At 41.9% G+C, this 22,063-nt stretch overlaps 3 protein-coding genes across 3 annotated transcripts in view; 2 read left to right on the forward strand and 1 right to left on the reverse strand.

Annotated features, from left to right (window-relative positions):
- LOC138360563 (uncharacterized) overlaps nucleotides 1–3,636 on the forward strand; it is a 28,577-nt gene extending 24,941 nt beyond the window's left edge. The window contains exons 3-4 of the mRNA XM_069320290.1: nucleotides 2,012–2,698; nucleotides 2,854–3,636. Of these exons, the coding sequence (XP_069176391.1) occupies nucleotides 2,012–2,698; nucleotides 2,854–3,636 (1,470 nt within the window). The remainder of the gene's footprint in view (nucleotides 1–2,011; nucleotides 2,699–2,853) is intronic.
- LOC123759848 (uncharacterized) overlaps nucleotides 1–22,063 on the reverse strand; it is a 210,735-nt gene that overhangs the window by 160,440 nt on the left and 28,232 nt on the right. The gene's annotated exons all lie outside the window — the stretch shown is intronic.
- Nucleotides 3,785–4,786, forward strand: LOC138360579 (uncharacterized). The gene has a single exon (XM_069320291.1). The coding sequence runs from the start codon at nucleotides 3,785–3,787 to the stop codon at nucleotides 4,784–4,786; it is 1,002 nt and encodes a 333-aa protein (XP_069176392.1).

Here is a 22,063-nt window from a genome sequence, read left to right on the forward strand (position 1 = left end):
CCCTTCCCAGTAAGTTATTCCTCCTCCTAATTCCGTCACCAAGTAGGAGCTTCTCCCATCCCATTACCATCCGCTAGTAAAATATTTTCCCATCTCATAACCATCCCATTGAGAAATTCTCCTTTTCGTATTCTCCCATTCCATTATCACCCACACTGGATGATTCCTTCCCTCTATTCCACATCTCCCATTAATTGATTCTTCATATTTCTACCCGAAATTAAGTGATTGTCTTATAGAGTCGGGAGTAAATGTTTCTGCCCCTCCCTCTACCATCCCGTTCGTAACTGGTTGACCACTGCCATTACCACAGCAGTGAGTTCATCTTCCCTACTATTACCACAACCATAAAGTGACTGTCACATTTAATTCCTACTCCTCAATAAGTAATTATTCCCCTTCCATTACTATTCACTGTAGGTAATTGTCCTCTTCCATTCCCTTCCCCGCAAGTTGGTAATACAGTCGTCTGAGAAACTCCCTCAACCAAGTGATTATATCCTCCCATTAACACCTCTGGTAATTATATCCTCCCATTAACACCTCTGGTAATTATTGCCTCTCATTTTCATTCTTAGTCAATCATTCTTATCGCTTATTGCCTTCTAAACAAGTTATTTTAATCTACCATAATTACGCTCAGAAAGTGATCCTTCCAATTCTACCTATTCCCCCTGTGTTTTGACCCCCCCCCCCCATTATCCTCCACTATTTAGTAACTCTCCCCTTCTATTGCCAAATCCCCCAATAAGTGATTTCTTCTTTCCAATTACTGCCATCCCGCAGCAGTTGCTTCTTCTTTTCTCCAATTACCCTTCTCTTATATATGATTCTCCCCTTCCATTATCACTTCCAAGTACACCTATTCTTCCTTCACATAACCATTATGTGTGCTATTTTCCCATTAACACTCAATGGTAAGTAGATTATTTTCACTCATTACCACCCTTCGAATGGCAAAGGCCATTCGTTGTTCTCCATTACAACCAGTCAGTAAGTCATTGTTCCCTTCCATTACTGTCCCATACAATATGATTCTCCTCTTCCATTACAATCCCGCATAGAGGGATTCATCATTCCAATTTTGATCCTTTGATGAATGACTCTCTCCTTGGACCGTGGACCGCCTTAGAGGCTGTCTTAAGGTAACGGAAGAACGAGATGAGAAGCAGCATCCGCAGCTTCCGGGGGAGATGAATATCAAACTACAAAGTCATCTTCCGGGAGAAGACATGAGACACAAGCAGTATACCGTCGTTAGAATGAAAATAGTCAAGGTTAACACACAAGTGCTGAAATTTGGGATCATTTGAATGTGCTACTCGAAGCTGGTGCTTGACGTGTGAAATTATCGAGTAGCAGAGAGAGACAAATGACAGAGACAAAATATTAAAAAACATGTAAATTGTTGAACTAAAATTATTCTACTAAAATTAGCCACTAATAAAAAATGCGAAATTTCAGAAAATTATTTCTCAATATGGGAGAAATTGAATTTCTCACCGAGAGAGAAATTCATGAGAAATAAGATCTTGGCCAAGATCAAGATGCTCAAGATGCTTAAGATGCTCAAAAACCGGTTGGAAGATGTAGCCGATAGAATGGACAGCATCTTGAATAATTAAAGAAAACCAAGAAATAAGAAATACTTTTTCGAATTAAGGGGTGATTGCCATAGGTTACATTTGGTCCACGGGAGAGTTAATTCCCAGTCATTGGTAATGTTTTACGGAGGTGTTGAATGCAGTGAATAGGTATCAAACGCAGTTACCTTTTAACTGTCGGCTGAAGTTATATTACAAGTTATATTTCACTTGCAACAGGGATAACTTCTATTGCAGATGCATCATACACGCAAAGGATAGAACGGCGACCTCAGGAAAATTAAAAAAAATCTCATAGTATAATGTGATACATGATTGTAGTCGAGATTTTAATCATGATAACTGAGCTGGGAAAATGGAAGTAAACTGGTCAGAAATAAGAAAATTTTAATGGTTTCCAATACGAGTTCTCAAGACGATATGTGGAACAACGAGGGGAACAAGCATCATCACAGCAACAAGCACCAACACAGCAACAAGCACCAACACAGCAACAAGCACCAACACAGCAACAAGCACCAACACAGCAACAAGCACCAACACAGCAACAAGCACCAACACAGCAACAAGCACTAACACAGCAACAAGCACCAACACAGCAACAAGCATCAACACAGCAACAAGCATCAACACAGCAACAAGCACCAACACAGCAACAAACATCAACACAGCAACAAGCACCAACACAGCAAAAAGCACCAACACAGCAACAAGCACCAACACAGCAACAAGCACCAACACAGCAACAAGCACCAACACAACAACAAGCAACAACACAGCAACAAGCAACAACACAGCAACAAGCACCAACACAGCAACAAGCACCAACACAGCAACAAGCACCAACACAGCAACAAGCACCAACACAGCAACAAGCAACAACACAGCAACAAGCATCATCACAGCATCAAGCACCAACACAGCAACAAGCACCAACACAGCAACAAGCACCAACACAGCAACAAGCAACAACACAGCAACAAGCATCATCACAGCATCAAGCACCAACACAGCAACAAGCACCAACACAGCAACAAGCAACAACACAGCAACAAGCACCATCAAGCATCAACACAGCAACAAGCATCAACACAGTAACAAGCATCAACACAACAACAAGCATCAACACAGCAACAAGCATCAACACAGCCACAAGCACCATCAAACATCAACACAGCAACAAGCATCAACACAGTAACAAGCATCAACACAGCAACAAGCATCAACACAGTAACAAGCATCAACACAGCAACAAGCACCATCACAACAACAAGCATCAACACAGCAACAAGCACCATCAAACATCAACACAGCAACAAGCATCAACACAGTAACAAGCATCAACACAGCAACAAGCATCAACACAGCAACAAGTATCAACACAGCAACAAGCATCATCACAGCATCAAGCATCAACACAGCATCAAGCATCATCACAGCATCAAGCACCAACACAGCAACAAGCACCAACTTAGCACCAACACAGCAACAAGCACCAACACAGCAACAAGCACCATCACAGCAACAAGCACCAACACAGCAACAAGCACCAACACAGCAACAAGCACCATCACAGCAACAAGCACCAACACAGCAACAAGCACCAACACAGCAACAAGCACCATCACAGCAACAAGCACCAACACAGCAACAAGCACCAACACAGCAACAAGCACCATCACAGCAACAAGCACCAACACAGCAACAAGCACCAACACAGCAACAAGCACCAACACAGCAACAAGCACCAACACAGCAACAAGCACCAACACAGCAAAAAGCACCAACACAGCAAAAAGCACCAACACAGCAAAAAGCACCAACACAGCAACAAGCACCAACACAGCAACAAGCACCAACACAGAAACAAGCACCATCAAGCATCAACACAGCAACAAGCATCAACACAGCAACAAGCATCAACACAGCAACAAGCACCAACACAGCAACAAGCATCAACACAGCAACAAGCATCAACAAGCACCATCAAGCATCAACACAGCAACAAGCATCAACACAGCAACAAGCATAAACAAGCACCATCAAGCACCAACACAGAAGCATCAACACAGCAACAAGCACCATCAAGCATCAACACAGCAACAAGCACCAACACAGCAACAAGCACCAACACAGCAACAAGCATCAACACAGAAACAAGCATCAACACAGCAACAAGCATGAACACAGCAACAAGCATGAACACAGCAACAAGCATGAACACAGCAACAAGCATCAACACAGCAACAAGCATGAACACAGCAACAAGCATCAACACAGCAACAAGCACCAACACAGCAACAAGCACCAACACAGCAACAAGCACTAACACAGCAACAAGCACTAACACAGCAACAAGCACCAACACAGCAACAAGCACCAACACAGCAACAAGCACCAACACAGCAACAAGTACCAACACAGCAAAAAGCACCAACACAGCAACAAGCACCAATACAGCAACAAGCACCAACACAGCAACAAGCACCAACACAGCAACAAGCACCAACACAGCAACAAGCATCAACACAGCAACAAGCATCAACAAACCCATCAAGCACCAACACAGAAGCATCAACACAGCAAAAAGCACCAACACAGCAAAAAGCACCAACACAGCAAAAAGCACCAACATAGCAACAAGCACCAACACAGGAACAAGCACCAACACAGCAACAAGCACCAACACAGCAACACGCATCAAGCATCAACACAGCAACAAGCACCAACACAGCAACAAGCACCAACACAGCAACAAGCACCAACACAGCAAAAAGCATCAACATAGCAACAAGCACCAACACAGCAACAAGCACCAACAGAGCAACAAGCACCAACACAGCAACAAGCACCAACACAGCACCAACACAGCAAAAAGCACCAACACAGCAACAAGCACCAACACAGCAACAAGCACCAACACAGCAACAAGCATCAACACAGCAACAAGCATCAACAAGCACCATCAAGCATCAACACAGCAACAAGCATCAACACAGCAACAAGCATCAACAAGCACCATGAAGCATCAACACAGCAACAAGCATCAACACAGCAACAAGCATCAACACAGAAACAAGCATCAACACAGCAACAAGCATCAACAAGCATCAACACAGCAACAAGCATCAACACAGCGACACAGCATGTTGGAAATTTCCAACAATTATGCTCATCCCTAATATAATAGGATGTATTTCCTGTATTAGGCTTCATTATTATTTAATACTCATTTACTAATCCTTAGTACAGTGGGATGTGTTTCCTGTACTAATTGTTATAATTAACTAACATTATTAATTCGTAGTTTAGTACCACAGAATTCATTGCATTAGGATGTGGAACATCATGTAATTTATTTCTCCTAGAATTGTGCAGTGTTGCGTCAGCTACCCACGGAGAACAAATTTCTGCATATTTGTAGATCTAATAGAAGTCCAACCCTTTACTTTCCTTTATCATGGATAATTATTTAGTAAAAGGTTTACTTTTAGTATACAACAGTTTACTGGAATTCCTGTATCCAGCTTGATCGCTGTTCTAGTAAATAATATCATAATCTAAAATAATTTCCACCTCCAAAGGATTCTTGTTTTATTTGTGCAGTCAACATTAACTGACCCGCACTGTGAGAATCAAACATCACCACATAAAGTATTTGATTAAACTATAAACAATATTTACAAACGCTTCCTTCCCTATTTAGCTTTAATGAATAAATATAATTTATGCTCGGGCCTCTACTGGGAGCTATGCGCATGCGCGACTTTCGGGAAAGGAAGGATACTCGCCATTTTCGATTAGCAAGCAGTACGGTGTTCCGAAGCGGTCCCTACAAATCTTACAATCTAGAAGGCATCCGTACATCCTCGGATGTCAGATTGAGGACGCAGTTTACCAGAATCACGGACACCAGTTCGGCAGGCATTTTTACCTCATATGTTCTATTTAACGAGCTCTTAAATGTGTTCATGTAGGTGCCATGTCGTAATACTGCACGCGATAAAATAAACCCTATGTAAGTGCAGTTTCTTCCCCTCCAAATATTTAGATATTACATTCATGTGTGTGAATACTAGTTTGGAGTGGAAATTATGGAATTTAATTATTGCAGCCTGGTGCAACACCACTGAGGAAGCGTGTGACCGCCACATACTCACGTGTTCCAAGTATCACTATCTCAAGTTGTTTCCAGACTGTTGTAGAGATTGGACTCCACCTACGCCCCTCTGTCACAGCTGAGCATCAACACAGCAACAAGCATCAACACACAACAAGCATCAACACAGCAACAAGCATCAACACAGCAACAAGCATCAACACAGCAACAAGCATCAACACAGCAACAAGTATCAACACAGCAACAATCATCAACACAGCAACAATCATCAACACAGCAACAATCATCAACACAGCAACAATCATCAACACAGCAACAATCATCAACACAGCAACAAGCATCAACACAGCAACAAGCATCAACACAGCAACAAGTATCAACACAGCAACAATCATCAACACAGCAACAAGCATCAACACAGCAAAACACCAATGTTGTATATTACATAATCACTAGTAATAATATAAATTAAATACATAAATTAAATGCACTCCTCTACTTAGAGACAATAGATTACAGATGCGGAGATGAATGGAGAATACAGGGAGATATTAGAATAGAAAATTAAAGATTACAAATTGCTTCACACTGAGAGATAGATTTGACACAGAAGCAATATTTGTCAGAGAAAATATAAAATGAAGTTTGAAACAGGTAATTACAAACTAAGGCACACTGAAACTTTTTTGGCTAAAATTAAACGAAAATAGTTGTAATCCAGTAATTGGAGTTGCATATAGGCCACATAATCTCAACAGAATGGAGGAAATGAATATCCGGGAAGAAATATCTTAGTCATCTAGGTCTGAAAATGTTTGTGTTTATTTATTTTTAATTTTGCCCCGAGGGACGTGTTTACTGGGCAGCGCTAGTCATCCTGTGAGTGGACACACCGCCATAGTGACAGTATTGGGCAGCGCCACTCATCCTGTGGGTGGACACACCGCCATAGTGACAGTATTGGGCAGTGCCACTCATCCTGTAGGTGGACACACCGTCATAGTGACAGTATTGGGCAGTGCCACTCATCCTGTGGGTGGACACACCGCCATAGTGACAGTATTGGGCAGCGCCACTCATCCTGTGGGTGGACACACCACCATAGTGATAGTATTGGGCAGCGCCACTCATCCTGTGGGTGGACACACCGCCATAGTGACAGTATTGGGCAGCGCCACTCATCCTGTGGGTGGACACACCGCCATAGTGACAGTATTGGGCAGTGCCACTCATCCTGTAGGTGGACACACCGTCATAGTGACAGTATTGGGCAGTGCCACTCATCCTGTGGGTGGACACACCGCCATAGTGACAGTATTGGGCAGCGTCACTCATCCTGTGGGTGGACACACCACCATAGTGATAGTATTGGGCAGTGCCACTCATCCTGTGGGTGGACACACCGCCAGTGATAGTATTGGGCAGTGCCACTCACCCTGTGGGTGGACACACCACCATAGTGATAGTATTGGGCAGTGCCACTCATCCTGTGGGTGGACACACCACCATAGTGATAGTATTGGGCAGCGCCACTCATCCTGTGGGTGGACACACCGCCATAGTGACAGTATTGGGCAGCGCCACTCATCCTGTGGGTGGACACACCGCCATAGTGACAGTATTGGGCAGTGCCACTCATCCTGTAGGTGGACACACCGTCATAGTGACAGTATTGGGCAGTGCCACTCATCCTGTGGGTGGACACACCGCCATAGTGACAGTATTGGGCAGCGTCACTCATCCTGTGGGTGGACACACCACCATAGTGATAGTATTGGGCAGTGCCACTCATCCTGTGGGTGGACACACCGCCAGTGATAGTATTGGGCAGTGCCACTCACCCTGTGGGTGGACACACCACCATAGTGATAGTATTGGGCAGTGCCACTCATCCTGTGGGTGGACACACCACCATAGTGATAGTATTGGGCAGCGCCACTCATCCTGTGGGTGGACACACCGCCATAGTGACAGTATTGGGCAGCGCCACTCATCCTGTGGGTGGACACACCGCCATAGTGACAGTATTGGGCAGCGCCACTCATCCTGTGGGTGGACACACCGCCATAGTGACAGTATTGGGCAGCGCCACTCATCCTGTGAGTGGACACACCGCCATAGTGACAGTATTGGGCAGCGCCACTCATCCTGTGAGTGGACACACCGCCATAGTGACAGTATTGGGCAGCGCCACTCATCCTGTGAGTGGACACACCGCCATAGTGACAGTATTGGGCAGCGCCACTCATCCTGTGGGTGGACACACCGCCATAGTGACAGTATTGGGCAGCGCCACTCATCCTGTGAGTGGGCACACCGCCATAGTGACAGTATTGGGCAGCGCCACTCATCCTGTGGGTGGACACACCGCCATAGTGACAGTATTGGGCAGCGCCACTCATCCTGTGGGTGGACACACCGCCATAGTGACAGTATTGGGCAGCGCCACTCATCCTGTGGGTGGACACACCGCCATAGTGACAGTATTGGGCAGCGCCACTCATCCTGTGGGTGGACACACCGCCATAGTGACAGTATTGGGCAGTGCCACTCATCCTGTGGGTGGACACACCGCCATAGTGACAGTATTGGGCAGTGCCACTCATCCTGTGAGTGGACACACCGCCATAGTGACAGTATTAGGCAGCGTCACTCATCCTGTGGGTGGACACACCGCCATAGTGACAGTATTGGGCAGCGTCACTCATCCTGTGGGTGGACACATCGCCATAGTGACAGTATTAGGCAGCGTCACTCATCCTGTGAGTGGACACACCGCCATAGTGACAGTATTAGGCAGCGTCACTCATCCTGTGGGTGGACACACCGCCATAGTGACAGTATTGGGCAGCGTCACTCATCCTGTGAGTGGACACACCGCCATAGTGACAGTATTAGGCAGCGTCACTCATCCTGTGGGTGGACACACCGCCATAGTGACAGTATTAGGCAGCGTCACTCATCCTGTGAGTGGACACACCGCCATAGTGACAGTATTAGGCAGCGTCACTCATCCTGTGGGTGGACACACCGCCATAGTGACAGTATTAGGCAGCGTCACTCATCCTGTGGGTGGACACACCGCCATAGTGACAGTATTAGGCAGCGTCACTCATCCTGTGGGTGGACACACCGCCATAGTGACAGTATTGGGCAGCGTCACTCATCCTGTGGGTGGACACACCGCCATAGTGACAGTATTGGGCAGCGTCACTCATCCTGTGGGTGGACACACCGCCATAGTGACAGTATTAGGCAGCGTCACTCATCCTGTGGGTGGACACACCGCCATAGTGACAGTATTAGGCAGCGTCACTCATCCTGTGGGTGGACACACCGCCATAGTGACAGTATTAGGCAGCGTCACTCATCCTGTGGGTGGAGACATCGCCATAGTGACAGTATTGGGCAGCGTCACTCATCCTGTGGGTGGACACATCGCCATAGTGACAGTTTGGGGCAGCGTCACTCATCCTGTGAGTGGACACATCGCCGTAGTGACAGTACTGGGCAGCACCACTCATCCTGTGAGTGGACACACCGCCATGAGATCTTGAGATGATTTCGGGGCTTTAGTGTCCCCGCGGCCCGGTCCTCGACCAGGCCTCCACCCCCCAGGAAGCAGCCGGTGACAGCTGACTAACACCCAGGTACCTATTTTACTGCTAGGTAACAGGGGCATAGGGTGAAAGAAATTCTGCCCATTGTTTCTCGCCGGAGCCTGGGATCGAACACAGGATCACAAGTCCAATGTGTTGTCCGCTCGGCCGACCGGCTCCCTAGTGACAGTATTGGGCAGCGCCACTCATCCTGTGAGTGGACACACCGCCATAGTGACAGTATTGGGCAGCGCCACTCATCCTGTGAGTGGACACACCGCCATAGTGACAGTATTGGGCAGCGCCACTCATCCTGTGAGTGGACACACCGCCATAGTGACAGTATTGGGCAGCGCCACTCATCCTGTGAGTGGACACACCGCCATAGCAGCATGTACAACACTCCCCAATAGGAAGAAACCCCGCTGGGTTGTTCATCCTGTCACTTGTACCCAGACACAGCTGGAACTTGCTTAACTGTCTCAAGTGAACACACACCTCAAACAAGAAGATAAACATCTGTCAACCCTTAAAATCTTTTTAATTACCTAAATTTTAGTAGAATAAACTGCACGAATAAATCAGGGAATGCTGAGACAAGACTTTTTTGTCGTTAGTTAATTTCTTTCTTAAAGAACATATTATGGGACCAAAAAGTAAATAATATTAAGACTAAATGTTGGCCAACAGAGCACCACTAACATGGAAACAGATTCAGTTGTTGAACAGCAATCACAGGAAAACCATTTTTAACAAAGCATAAAAAATGGGGTTTTGGATCCATATTAATACAATGTTGATTTTGAAACCTTCTAGAATGTATGATTGAGCATGGACAATGGCAGTGCTTGGGATGACACGACTCCTAGCGCGGGTCTTGATGTATATAATAATGAATTTGCAAAATTATTTTTTAGTGCCTAGGAATGTAGTATACCATATTCCAAGGCTTAAAGTCTAGGAATGTAGTATACCATATTCCAAGGCTTAAAGTCTAGGAATGTAGTATACCATATTCCAAGGCTTAAAGTCTAGGAATGTAGTATACCATATCAATAAATTAGGTAAAAAAAAAATGTGGTTAAGCATGGAAGTAAAGAAAATTATGAGGGGGGGGGGAGCTATATAGAAATGAGTTTCATTCCAGAACTATTAAAAAGGAAAAAGAATCCTGAAGAATTCGTTCAGATGTATCAAAGAAAAGCGAGAAGACTGGGCCGTTGGGAAATTAGACAAGACAGTTAAGTGGAAGCTACAAAGAAATGATGGTATTCTGAATCAGTATTTTGTCCCTGTATTTACCAGTGAAGAACTTGATATTATATCTGCAGCTGAACAAATCTTTGTAGGTAGTGAACAAGACAAAATGGTTAGATAAGCTGTTACTAACTAGGAAGTTAATAACCAAGTAGAAAAATGTTACTAACCAAGTAGAGAAAAGTTTCTAACCAAGTAAAGAAATGTAAGCTCCCAAGCTCTTTTTAAAAAATGTAGGGAAGTGTTTAGTGAGTTCTTGTCATGTTAATTAAATAAGTCACTGAAGTCGAGCAAAGTTCCGAGATCTTGGAGAGTTGCAAATATTAAGCCGATTTTTAGAATAAATATATATATGGTTGAAGTGTTTTATAACTACAACAACTATTGTCGGAAGAATCCTTGACACGATAATCGCCAAAACCATTCCAAAGCATATTGAAAAACATGGAAATAACTGGATTTACCTGAAGACCCCTTAATATTTAGCAAATATACTTTCATTCTTGATGGATATAATTCAAGACGTTAATATCAGAGATGATTGTGACATTCTAAACTTAAACTTTAGCAACAGTCAGAACCTGAGCCTCAAGCAATACGCATCACAACGTTACAGACCAACTGTAATGGTGATATTTTTTGTATTATCAGGGGAAAGCGCCAAACCATTACGACTTTATAACACTTGGAAGGTATCGAGATAAGGATTTGGGATTGGACTGAGGAAAGGAATGGTGCCCAACCACTTGGACGGTCGGGGAATGAACGTTGACCTACATGAAGCGAGACCGTCGCCCTACCGTCCAGCCCAAGTGGTGGGACAGAGAATGATTTGATTGTTGCCGCCGAAGGCGGCTAGTTTATTGTGCACCCCATACTCATCCTGTGAGCGGTAGCGCAAAAGCATTACAGAGGGCACAAAAGGTCTTTATCAGACCTCATCTTAGATTATTACATAAACAATTTCATCTATCCTTCACACCTTATAGTTACAATGTCAGCTAGTTACAGAGAAAGTGCTATTTCAAGAGCTATATATTTACAGTAAGTCATCATACATTAATGGTAGGTCTTATCGCTAATACATAACAGTTTGACTAATGAGGATATTACAGTCATAGGGGAGCTTCTGTTTATTATTAGTCCTCACAATACACTACTTGTTTCTGAATCTCATATGTCGTTCATCTACTGGAAGCGAAATGTGGGTACAGTGTAAGGATTTCAGGTAATGTATCCATGGTAATAAGATAGGTTGCCATATCATACAGAGTGAGCTTAGATTTATCTCTAAATGGCTCAATTTTACTACAATCCAAGATATAGTGTTCGAGTGTGTGTCCCTGTCTTTGTCCACACACTTTACACTTTACTTCATCTAGATCCCTATACAAACCGAACTGCCAGAGATACTTGTAGCCAATCCTTATACGAGCAGTGACAACATCTGTTAGTCTACTGACTTTATAACTTGTCCCATACACATGTTTTACTTCACACATTTCATTGTGATGAACAGTGGACCTGCTAGTTCAAGTTTGCATAGTTCTACTTTCTTCAAATTCATCCAGGAGTTCTCGTCTAATGACAATTTTAAGGGGAATGAGAGACTGGTAATCCTAAGTTGTATGAGGTCTTGATTATTTCAAAGAAAACAGAGTTTCGATGAAGTTAAGTAAGAGGGGGAACTGCTGTAAATAGAGTGCACCGTGGCTGTCACGGGACTCCTGGAAGTCCCATATATATATATATATATATATTTATATATATATATATATATATATATATATATATATATATATATATATATATATATATATATATATATATGTCGTACCTAGTAGCCAGAATGCACTTCTCAGCCTATTATGCAAGGCCAGATTTGCCTAATAAGCCAAGTTTTCCTGAATTAATATATTTTCTTTAATTTTTTTCTTATGAAATGATAAAGCTACCCATTTCATTATGTATGAGGTCAATTTTTTTTTATTGGAGTTAAAATTAACGTAGATATATGACCGAACCTAACCAACCCTACCTAACCTAACCTAACCTATCTTTATAGGTTAGGTTAGGTTAGGTAGCCGAAAAAGTTAGGTTAGGTTAGGTTAGGTAGGTTAGGTCGTTGAAAAACAATTAGTTCATGAAAACTTGGATTATTAGGCAAATCGGGCTTTGCATAGTAGGCTGAGAAGTGCGTTCTGGCTACTAGGTACGACATATATATATATATATATATATATATATATATATATATATATATATATATATATATATATATATATATATATATATATATATATGTCGTACCTAGTAGCCATTGTGACGATAATCTCCTTCAAGAGATTGAGCCTGCTCTTCCCTCCAAAAGACGTCGATATAAACATCTATATAAAACTACTATGGAAGAAAAATCCAACAACGACAACACCAGCAAGGTTTGCCAGAGCGCAAAACGTATGCAGCCAGGAACACCTGCTCCACCTCAAACCGCCAAACTACCTGTCTTGTCGCCGGCTCATCGCTGATTGGCTACGGGTCTAGCTGCAACTGCACTCCACCCACCATACTCCTTGATGTCTGGGGCCGCCACGACCTCAGTCTTCAGAATATCCCGTGCTTTCGACAGGTTAACACGTCTCGTTGGTAGACTAAAGCCCCAGGCTTACGTGTACTAAGAGAAGTGATAGCTTGAAGCCAATATTCCGGCACCTACTTACTTTGTTTGCCATATACTCTTGTTATTTGTTCATTTGTCTTAACGTAGCTTTTCATTTTATCATTTGATTATTCTTATTACTTTGATTGATTTTATTATACGAATTTGTATGTCCATTTTATTCATGCTTTGCTTTCTTTAACGTAATTAAAATTTCATTGTTAAAATTTACTTGTGTTTTGTGTGTCTTCTCCTTACCTTACCACAGACGAAGTTCCAGATTTTCTATTTTTTTTTCTATATGTGACGAGGCCATACCCCTAGCTTTTGAACAGCCGAACACCAACGCGTTACCGTCACAATATATATATATATATATATATATATATATATATATATATATATATATATATATATATATATATATATATTGTGCTCCAAGCTTGTACTAAAGAGGCACCCTTCTTGAGCCCGGATGGGCACATGTATAAGCAAGTAGATGGGGTCGCCATGGGTTCTCCCCTAGGTGTCCTGTTTGCAAACTTCTACATGGGTACCATCGAGCAAAAAGTCTTAGTCGACATGAACTTGAAACCGGCCATATACTGCAGGTATGTTGACGACATTTTTACACAGGTACCTGATGTCAGACATCTGCAGAAGCTGAAGGAGGCATTTGAGCAGAGTTCCGTGCTGCATTTCACTTACGAGACGGAAAAGGATGGGAAGCTGCCTTTTCTAGATGTAACAGTCATGGAAAAGGGCGGAGGTTTCCACACTGCAGTCTACACTAAGGAAACAAACATAGGAATGTGCCTAAATGCCAACAGCGACTGCCCTGACAGGTACAAGAGGAGTGTTGGTAACGCATACGTCGACCGTGCTCTCAGCCACAGCTCAGAATGGAAGCAAGTCGACGAAGAACTCTGTAGGGTAAGGCAGGTCCTAGTCAATAACGGCTTCTCCAATGGTTTCATCGAAGACATCATAAGAAGGAAAGTGAAAAGCCATGCAACCTCTGAAGAGACAACTAACACAACACCTATACCCCCTATTAGACTATTTTACAGGAACTTCTTTTCCACAGCTCATAAAACGGAGGAAAGGGTCCTGAAAGATATTGTTAATAGAAACGTTATCCCTACAGACAAAAATCAGAGGATACAACTGACGATTTACTATAAAACCAGAAAAACGGCCAGCCTACTCATGAGAAACTCTCCAGACACAAAACAGAACGCTTTAAAAGAGACTAATGTCGTCTATGCCTTCAAATGCCCACTTGGGGACTGTAAGCTCCAAAAAACCCAGTATATAGGCAAGACAACAACATCTCTTTCTAGGCGTTTAACGATGCATAAGCAACAGGGCTCCATAAAGGAACATATAATCTCTTCCCATAACCAAACCATCGCCAGAGAAATCCTAGTAAACAACACAGAAATCATCGATAGATACAGCGATAGCAGGCGGCTTGACGTTTGCGAGGCACTACACATCAAGAAGTCAACACCAGCAATCAACAGCCAATTATTGCACAACTATATTCTACCCACCTCAAGACTCCGCTCCAATATAGAAGCATCAAGAAATATGGACCAATAGGCTTTCTACAAACACTTCTATTCAATACCCATTGTTTCTGTTCTGTCTTGTGTTGATACTTTTAATACCCTATTAATATCCCCTCCTGTTCTGTCTTGTGTTAATGCCACATCACCCTTCCCACCTCACTCAAATGTAGATATAAAATCAGAGATACGTTCTAATCAGTTGTGTATTTGTGAAGTCTTTGAAAATGTAATAAGTTTTACGAAACGCGCCCGTGTCGCGTCAGACTAGAAATAAAAATGAATTTTGGAGAAGTGATTTTTGATTTACCTCCAACAGTGAAGCGTAATGTACGAAAGATTGAGAAAATTCGTGTTAGAATTATTAATCTTACTTTTTCGGTCATATTTAATAATATATGTCTACAGGAAAGACTGCTACCAAAATATACTAATATATATATATATATGTATATATATATATATGTATACATATATATATATATATATATATATATATATATATATATATATATATATATATATATATATATATATATATATGTCGTACCTGATAGCCAGAACGCACTTCTCAGCCTACTATGCAAGGCCCGATTTGCCTATTAAGCCAAGTTTTCATGAATTATTGGTTTTTCGACTACCTAACCTACCTAACCTAACCTAACCTAACTTTTTCGGTTGCCTAACCGAACCTAACCTATGAAGATAGGTTAGGTTAGGTTAGGTAGGGTTGGTTAGGTTCGGCCATATATCTACGTTAATTTTAATTCCAATAAAAAAAATTGACCTCATACATAATGAAATGGGTAGCTTTATCATTTTATAAGAAAAAATTTAGAGAAAATATATTAATTCAGGAAAACTTGGCTTATTAGGCAAATCGGGCCTTGCATAGTAGGCTGAGAAGTGCGTTCTGGCTACTAGGTACGACATATATATATATATATATATATATATATATATATATATATATATATATATATATATATATATATATATATATATATATGTCGTACCTAGTAGCCAGAACTCACTTTTTGGCCTATTATTCAAGGCCCGATTTGCCTAATAAGCCAAGTTTTCCTGAATTAATATATTTTCTCTAATTTTTGTCCTATGAAATGATAAAGCTACCCATTTCTTTATATATGAGGTCAATTTTTTTTTATTGAAGTTAAAATTAACGTAGATATATGACCGAACCTAACCAACCCTACCTAACCTAACCTAACCTATCTTTATAGGTTAGGTTAGGTTAGGTAGCCAAAAAAGTTAGGTTAGGTTAGGTTAGGTAGGTTAGGTAGTCAAAAAACAATTAATTCATGAAAACTTGGCTTATTAGGCAAATTCGGCCTTGCATAGTAGGCTGAGAAGTGAGTTCTGGCTACTAGGTACGACATATATATATATATATATATATATATATATATATATATATATATATATATACACAGTGTGTGTGTGTGTGTGTGTACTCACCTAATTGTGCTTGCGGGGGTTGAGCTTTGGCTCTTTGGTCCCGCCTCTCAACTGTCAATCAACTGGTGTACAGATTCCTGAGCCTACTGGGCTCTATCATATCTACATTTGAAACTGTGTATGGAGTCAGCCTCCACCACATCACTTCCTAATGCATTCCATTTATTAACTACTCTGACACTGAAAAAATTCTTTCTAACGTCTCTGTGGCTCATCTGGGTACTAAGTTTCCACCTGTGTCCCCTTGTTCTTGTCCCACCCGTGCTGAAGAGTTTGTCTTTGTCCACCCTGTCAATTCCCCTGAGAATTTTGTAGGTGGTTATCATGTCCTCCCTTACTCTTCTGTTTTCCAGGGATGTGAGGTTCAGCTCCTTTAGCCTTTCCTCGTAGCTCAATCCTCTCAGTTCCGGGACGAGCCTGGTGGCATACCGCTGAATCTTCTCTAACTTTGTCTTGTGTTTAACTAGGTATGGACTCCAGGCTGGAGCTGCATACTCCAGGATTGGTCTTACATAAGTGGTATACAGGGTTCTGAAAGATTCCTTACACAAGTTTCTGAAGGCAGTTCTTATGTTGGCCAGTCTAGCATATGCCGCTGATGATATTCTTTTGATGTGGGCCTCTGGGGACAGGTTCGGTGTGATATCAACCCCCAGATCCTTCTCTCTATTTGATTCTTGCAGGATTTCCCCTCCCAGATGATACCTTGTGTTCAGCCTCCTGCTCCCTTCGCCTAATTTCATCACCTTACACTTTCCAGAGTTGAACTTCAGCAGCCATTTTCTAGACCATTCCTCCAGTTTATCCAGGTCATCCTGTAGTCTCTGTCTATCTTCATCCGTCTTGATTCTTCTCATAATTTTTGCATCATCAGCAAACATCGAGAGGAATGAGTCTATACCCTCTGGAAGATCGTTCACATATATTAGAAACAGGATGGGTCCAAGTACTGAGCCCTGTGGGACTCCGCTGATGACATCTCGCCACTCTGATGTCTTCCCCCTCACCGTTACTCGCTGTTTCCTGTTGCTTAAGTACTCCCTTATCCACTGGAGCACCTTCCCTTTTACTCCTGCCTGTTGCTCCAACTTTTTTAACAGTCTTTTATGGGGTACTGTGTCAAATGCTTTTTGGCAATCCAGGAAAATGCAGTCGGCCCACCCTTCTCTTTCCTGCCTAATTTTCGTTTCGTTAATTTTGTGTGTGTGTGTGTGTGTTGATTTAAACACAAGAAGTCTCCAACTTGCTACAAGATATAATGGCATTTTAAAATGAATGAATTAGTGAGGGATGCATTTTTATACGCAGAAAACAATTGCGTTCTGAGTTTAAATAAGAGTAAGGTGACAGCAGCCGTATTTAGAGGGTGCTCCTGTTGGAGAGTGTGCCTTACCCCAGCTGGTGGAGAGTGTGCCTTACCCCAGCTGGTGGAGAGTGTGCCTTACCCCAGCTGGTGGAGAGTGTGCCTTACCCCAGCTGGTGGAGAAGATCTGCCCCTCTTTAAGGGCACCTCACTATACTGCTACACTAAAATAATAGGTAACTTTTCTTAGCCAGCGTTTGGCACCACAATTGGACACCATGAACTTAATCCCGAAGTAATCCTTCGTTACTATCACTGTGGACCAGTTAGTGATCCTCCGCTTCTTGTACCATCCCAAAGTAATTGAGTCTCCCTTTCCATGATCTCCCTTCTGTAAGTATGTCTTCCCTCTCTTCACCAGCCCTGAGAAAGGAACACTCCCTCTCTTCTCTTCCATGCGCCTCTATTCAAACACACTAAGAAGTGAAATCGAAGTAATGAATTTATATTGAAAAATCTTTTTAACTTTTGTAAAGAACGGTGGCAATATTTTATCGCAAATAGGGTTGCAGTTGTGTGAAAGCTGCCACTTAGATGGGAATCAAAAACATCTTGGATAAATATTTCAGGTTGAATTGGAAGAAATAAATTTACTCTGCCTTACATGCTATAAAAGGACTTTTTTTTAGTTTGTTTATTCTAATACCATTAATATGTAAACTTCCCCCCCCCCCATGCACGCCACCAGAAGACCCACTCCCGTGGTCCCTCCCACTCTCCCATGCACATCTCCAAAACACCCACTCCAGCGGTCATTGCCCCTCCCACTCTCCCCTAACAGGAACCCCGCCCCCCTCGCCCCACGCAGCTGGGTTGATGGACACGACAGGAGTGTGGGAAGGGGAACTTGTGTAAAATTGGATGAAGATTAAACGATGGAGGAGGAGGACAATCATTCCTTACTGATTCCTGGCGGGCGTGTTCAGTGTCGCTCGGGGCTCCTCCTGGACCCGCCTGGCCCACAATAAGTCCTCCTCAACCTGTCCTCTTACAAAGAACGTCGCTTTTCGCTCGTATGCGAACTAAGGCCAAAACTTTTCGTACTGGAAAATAGAATTGGCTCGCGAAAGTGACGTACTCTCCCGTTTTCTGTTTTGGGTCGTCTGGCTTAGTCTGTTAGGTCAGGAGAGAACACTTTAAATTAACCGTTTTCTTGACGTTTTGAAACCTTAAGTGGACGGGCTGCCGCCTCACGAAAAGGAAAAAAGATCGTGGAAGGAACTCAGGACTTGTCTCTTCTGGGGCGTAAAAAAGGAAGCGTCCAGCGAGGAAATTTATTCCAATCTTGGCTGATGTGAAAATATGGAAATGAACATAATACGAATTCTTACGAAAACCTCCGTCCAGAAAAGCAAGTTGACCGGATGACTTGTTCGGTCAAATGTTCAGTTTTAGACTGTGTCTGACTGGCATGGCATGACCTGCAATACTAATGTCGTGACAGTCAGTGACTGACTGACTGTATATTACGCTTTCTACAATAATGTTATATTTCTTTAATATTATGAACAAATTGCAATTTTTACTTTATATTTAACAATTACCAGAGTTCAATAAATGTCTGTATTTGTGTCACAAGCTTACAGGAAGTCACCTGTGACGTCCTGTCAGGTGACATCACTCTGGGTCACAAACTTCGAACTGCATCTTTCTTATATAATATTTATTATCATCATCATTAGTAAAGCAAGAAGTGCATCATATCAATAAAACCAACCTACCTTGTGTCGCAACTCTTGGTACAATTTATCGCAGTCGGAAACTTTGTTCTTAAGGTAAACAAAGCATTACAATAATGGCTGAACTAGAGGTGTTTAGCAGCCTAAATCAAACACATTTTTGCCATGAAATTTATAATTTAAAAGATGATCAATATTGGAAAATAAAGTATAGTTTTCCATTAGAGCGACGAGAATGATATCACAAAAATTTATATCATGATGCGAGGTTGATGAGAAGACATTATGAAAGGGAATGTATATAGACTTTGAATGTATATGTATATTTGAGTGGGAATTCATTCCATGAGTTTATACAAATTTGCTCACCTTTAACATTGCATATTAACATTCTGTGGCAATCCCAGATCAAAATCACTCAAAACACAGCTCATAATATATACAAGATTCTCAGAGATTGATAAGTGAGATAAAGAAAGATTGACATAAGGAGCACACGCACTAGGGGACACAGGTGGAAACCGAGTACCCAAATGAGCCACAGAGACGTTAGCAAGAACTTTTTCAGTGTCAGATTAGTTAACAAATCGAATGCATTAGGTAATGATGTGGTGGAAGCAGATTCCATACTCAGTTTCAAATGTAGATATGAAAGAGCCCAGTAGACTTAAGAATCTGTTCACCAGTTGATTGACGGATGAGAGGCGGGACCAAAGAGCCGAAGCTCAACCCCCGTAAGCACAAATTGGGGAGTAAATAGTTTTAATTAACTATAATAGGACTCAAAATGACTTCCAGTGAACCTTCTTTTGGTGACAGTATTTCCTTCATAGTTCAAAATATCTCGCTCGGGATCTCAGCCCGTCCTCCTAAGGTTTCCCAACGTCAAGAAAACGGTAAATTTAAAGTGTCCTCCTCTAACCAACCAGAGGACCCAAAACAGAAAACGAGACAGTACGTCACTTTTGCCAGCCGCTTCCATTTTCTAGTACGACAATTTTTGGCCTTAGGTAACTCAAACGAGCGAAAAGCGACGTTCTTTGTAAGAGGACAGGTTGCGGGATCTCCCTGCTTTCTCTGCTGACTATTTGTATCAGTCTACCCAGACGACCTCCAGCGCCATTTTCAACATAACTCAGTTTTAAAGTGTGTTTCCTAACAATAAAGTTATCTGGAGAAGTGAAGTGTGCAATAATTAGTGAGTACCTGAAAAATGGAATAATTTAGTTTACTGGATATTTGCTGGACGGCTGATTCATTTCAGGAAAAAAAAAGGGATGTCATTCGTTTGTGAATTATTTCTCCAAGTGTATTTGTTGACATGAGACCAGGTGATGAGTGAGAGGGTGGACTCAAGATGCGTATTCATCATCTCCTTCATACACAGTTAGGCTTACCATGGTCTGCATTTGTAGGCCCAAAATAGTAAGGTAATTATGAGGTAAAAGCCATAAGCCAATTTTACTGAACAGAAAAGCGTATGTCCCAATAGTTCACATCCATGCAAGCTTAGGCACTGAAGGAGAGCGTCCTGCTCTGAAGCCAAGCTGTCTCATGTTATGTAGTCTCTGTGGCTTAATGTGTTATGTGATCCTGGTTCTTAACACTATTTCAAAGTTGTTGTGATTCTTTTTTTTTCTACCACAAATGTGGCCAGACATTTACAATGCTAACCAGCATATATACATTTTCTTCTGTCCTCTATGGACAGGATGAGAGATTTGTTAAACATACAATTCACTGATTTATTGAACAATCAACCACAGAAAGTGATTGTATTGCTTTTAAAATGCTAATCTAACCTACAAACACAAACACACAGATTTACGTCTGTCCTACATAAAGTGTTCGAGATGTTTTTTTACATTGCGTCATTAATGTGCGTTTACAAAGGTTGTCGGTCTATATTTTTTTTTTTTTTAGTCTGCCTTACTCTGTCCTTTGTTGAGTGGCGCGATCTTCACTTTTCTAAGTACATGAGGGATAACACCGGTCTCCAGGCGATGCTTAGAGCTTGTGACAGAGGATTTTTGTAATTCCTGATGAATATCGATTTCAGAAATTTGGGCCTGGGGCCAGATTCAGGAAGGTACTTACAAAGGTTTTTCTTCTTAGCTACGAATGTTTTCCTTCTTAGCGCCTTCGTGGCGGCTACGTCGGTATTCAGGTAGCTACACTAAGTGGAAAAACCTTCGTAAGTGTGGTCCGGGATCTAAGTGTGGTTTCGACCACTCGTAGCTTTACATAAACTGGATATAACTCAATTTTTCTCTACTACATAACACTGGGATCGATTTTAAGATTTTGGAACATAAACAAAAGATTATAAAAATTGAATCTAGTGAAGAGGAGTCCTTCGTGTTAGTTATATATGCATTCTCTGCTTGAAACTTAAAGTAAATATGTCTTTTATGATAGTAGAATTAGTTTTATAATAGCAAGATATTATACCCGTAGTTATTAAGTAAATAAACACTGGTGAACATGAAATATGAGAGGTGATGAGCCCTGCCTGATGGGATTATTTACTATCACCAAATGCCCCTGTTCACCTAGTAGTAAGGGTGTACCTTAGTTATACATATTTCTAATTTATTTAGTTTGGTTTTATTTTGAAATTAAATCTGGGTGAGACAAAATAAAAATATGCTGCACAAATGATGTTAGGTAAGGAGAAGGGTAAAAATGTCAAACTTTATTCATTGAATACTTAAAGTTATAATTATGACTAT

This window comes from Procambarus clarkii, chromosome 8 (genome assembly GCF_040958095.1).
Source record: "Procambarus clarkii isolate CNS0578487 chromosome 8, FALCON_Pclarkii_2.0, whole genome shotgun sequence".
Taxonomy (NCBI): Eukaryota; Metazoa; Arthropoda; class Malacostraca; order Decapoda; family Cambaridae; genus Procambarus; species Procambarus clarkii.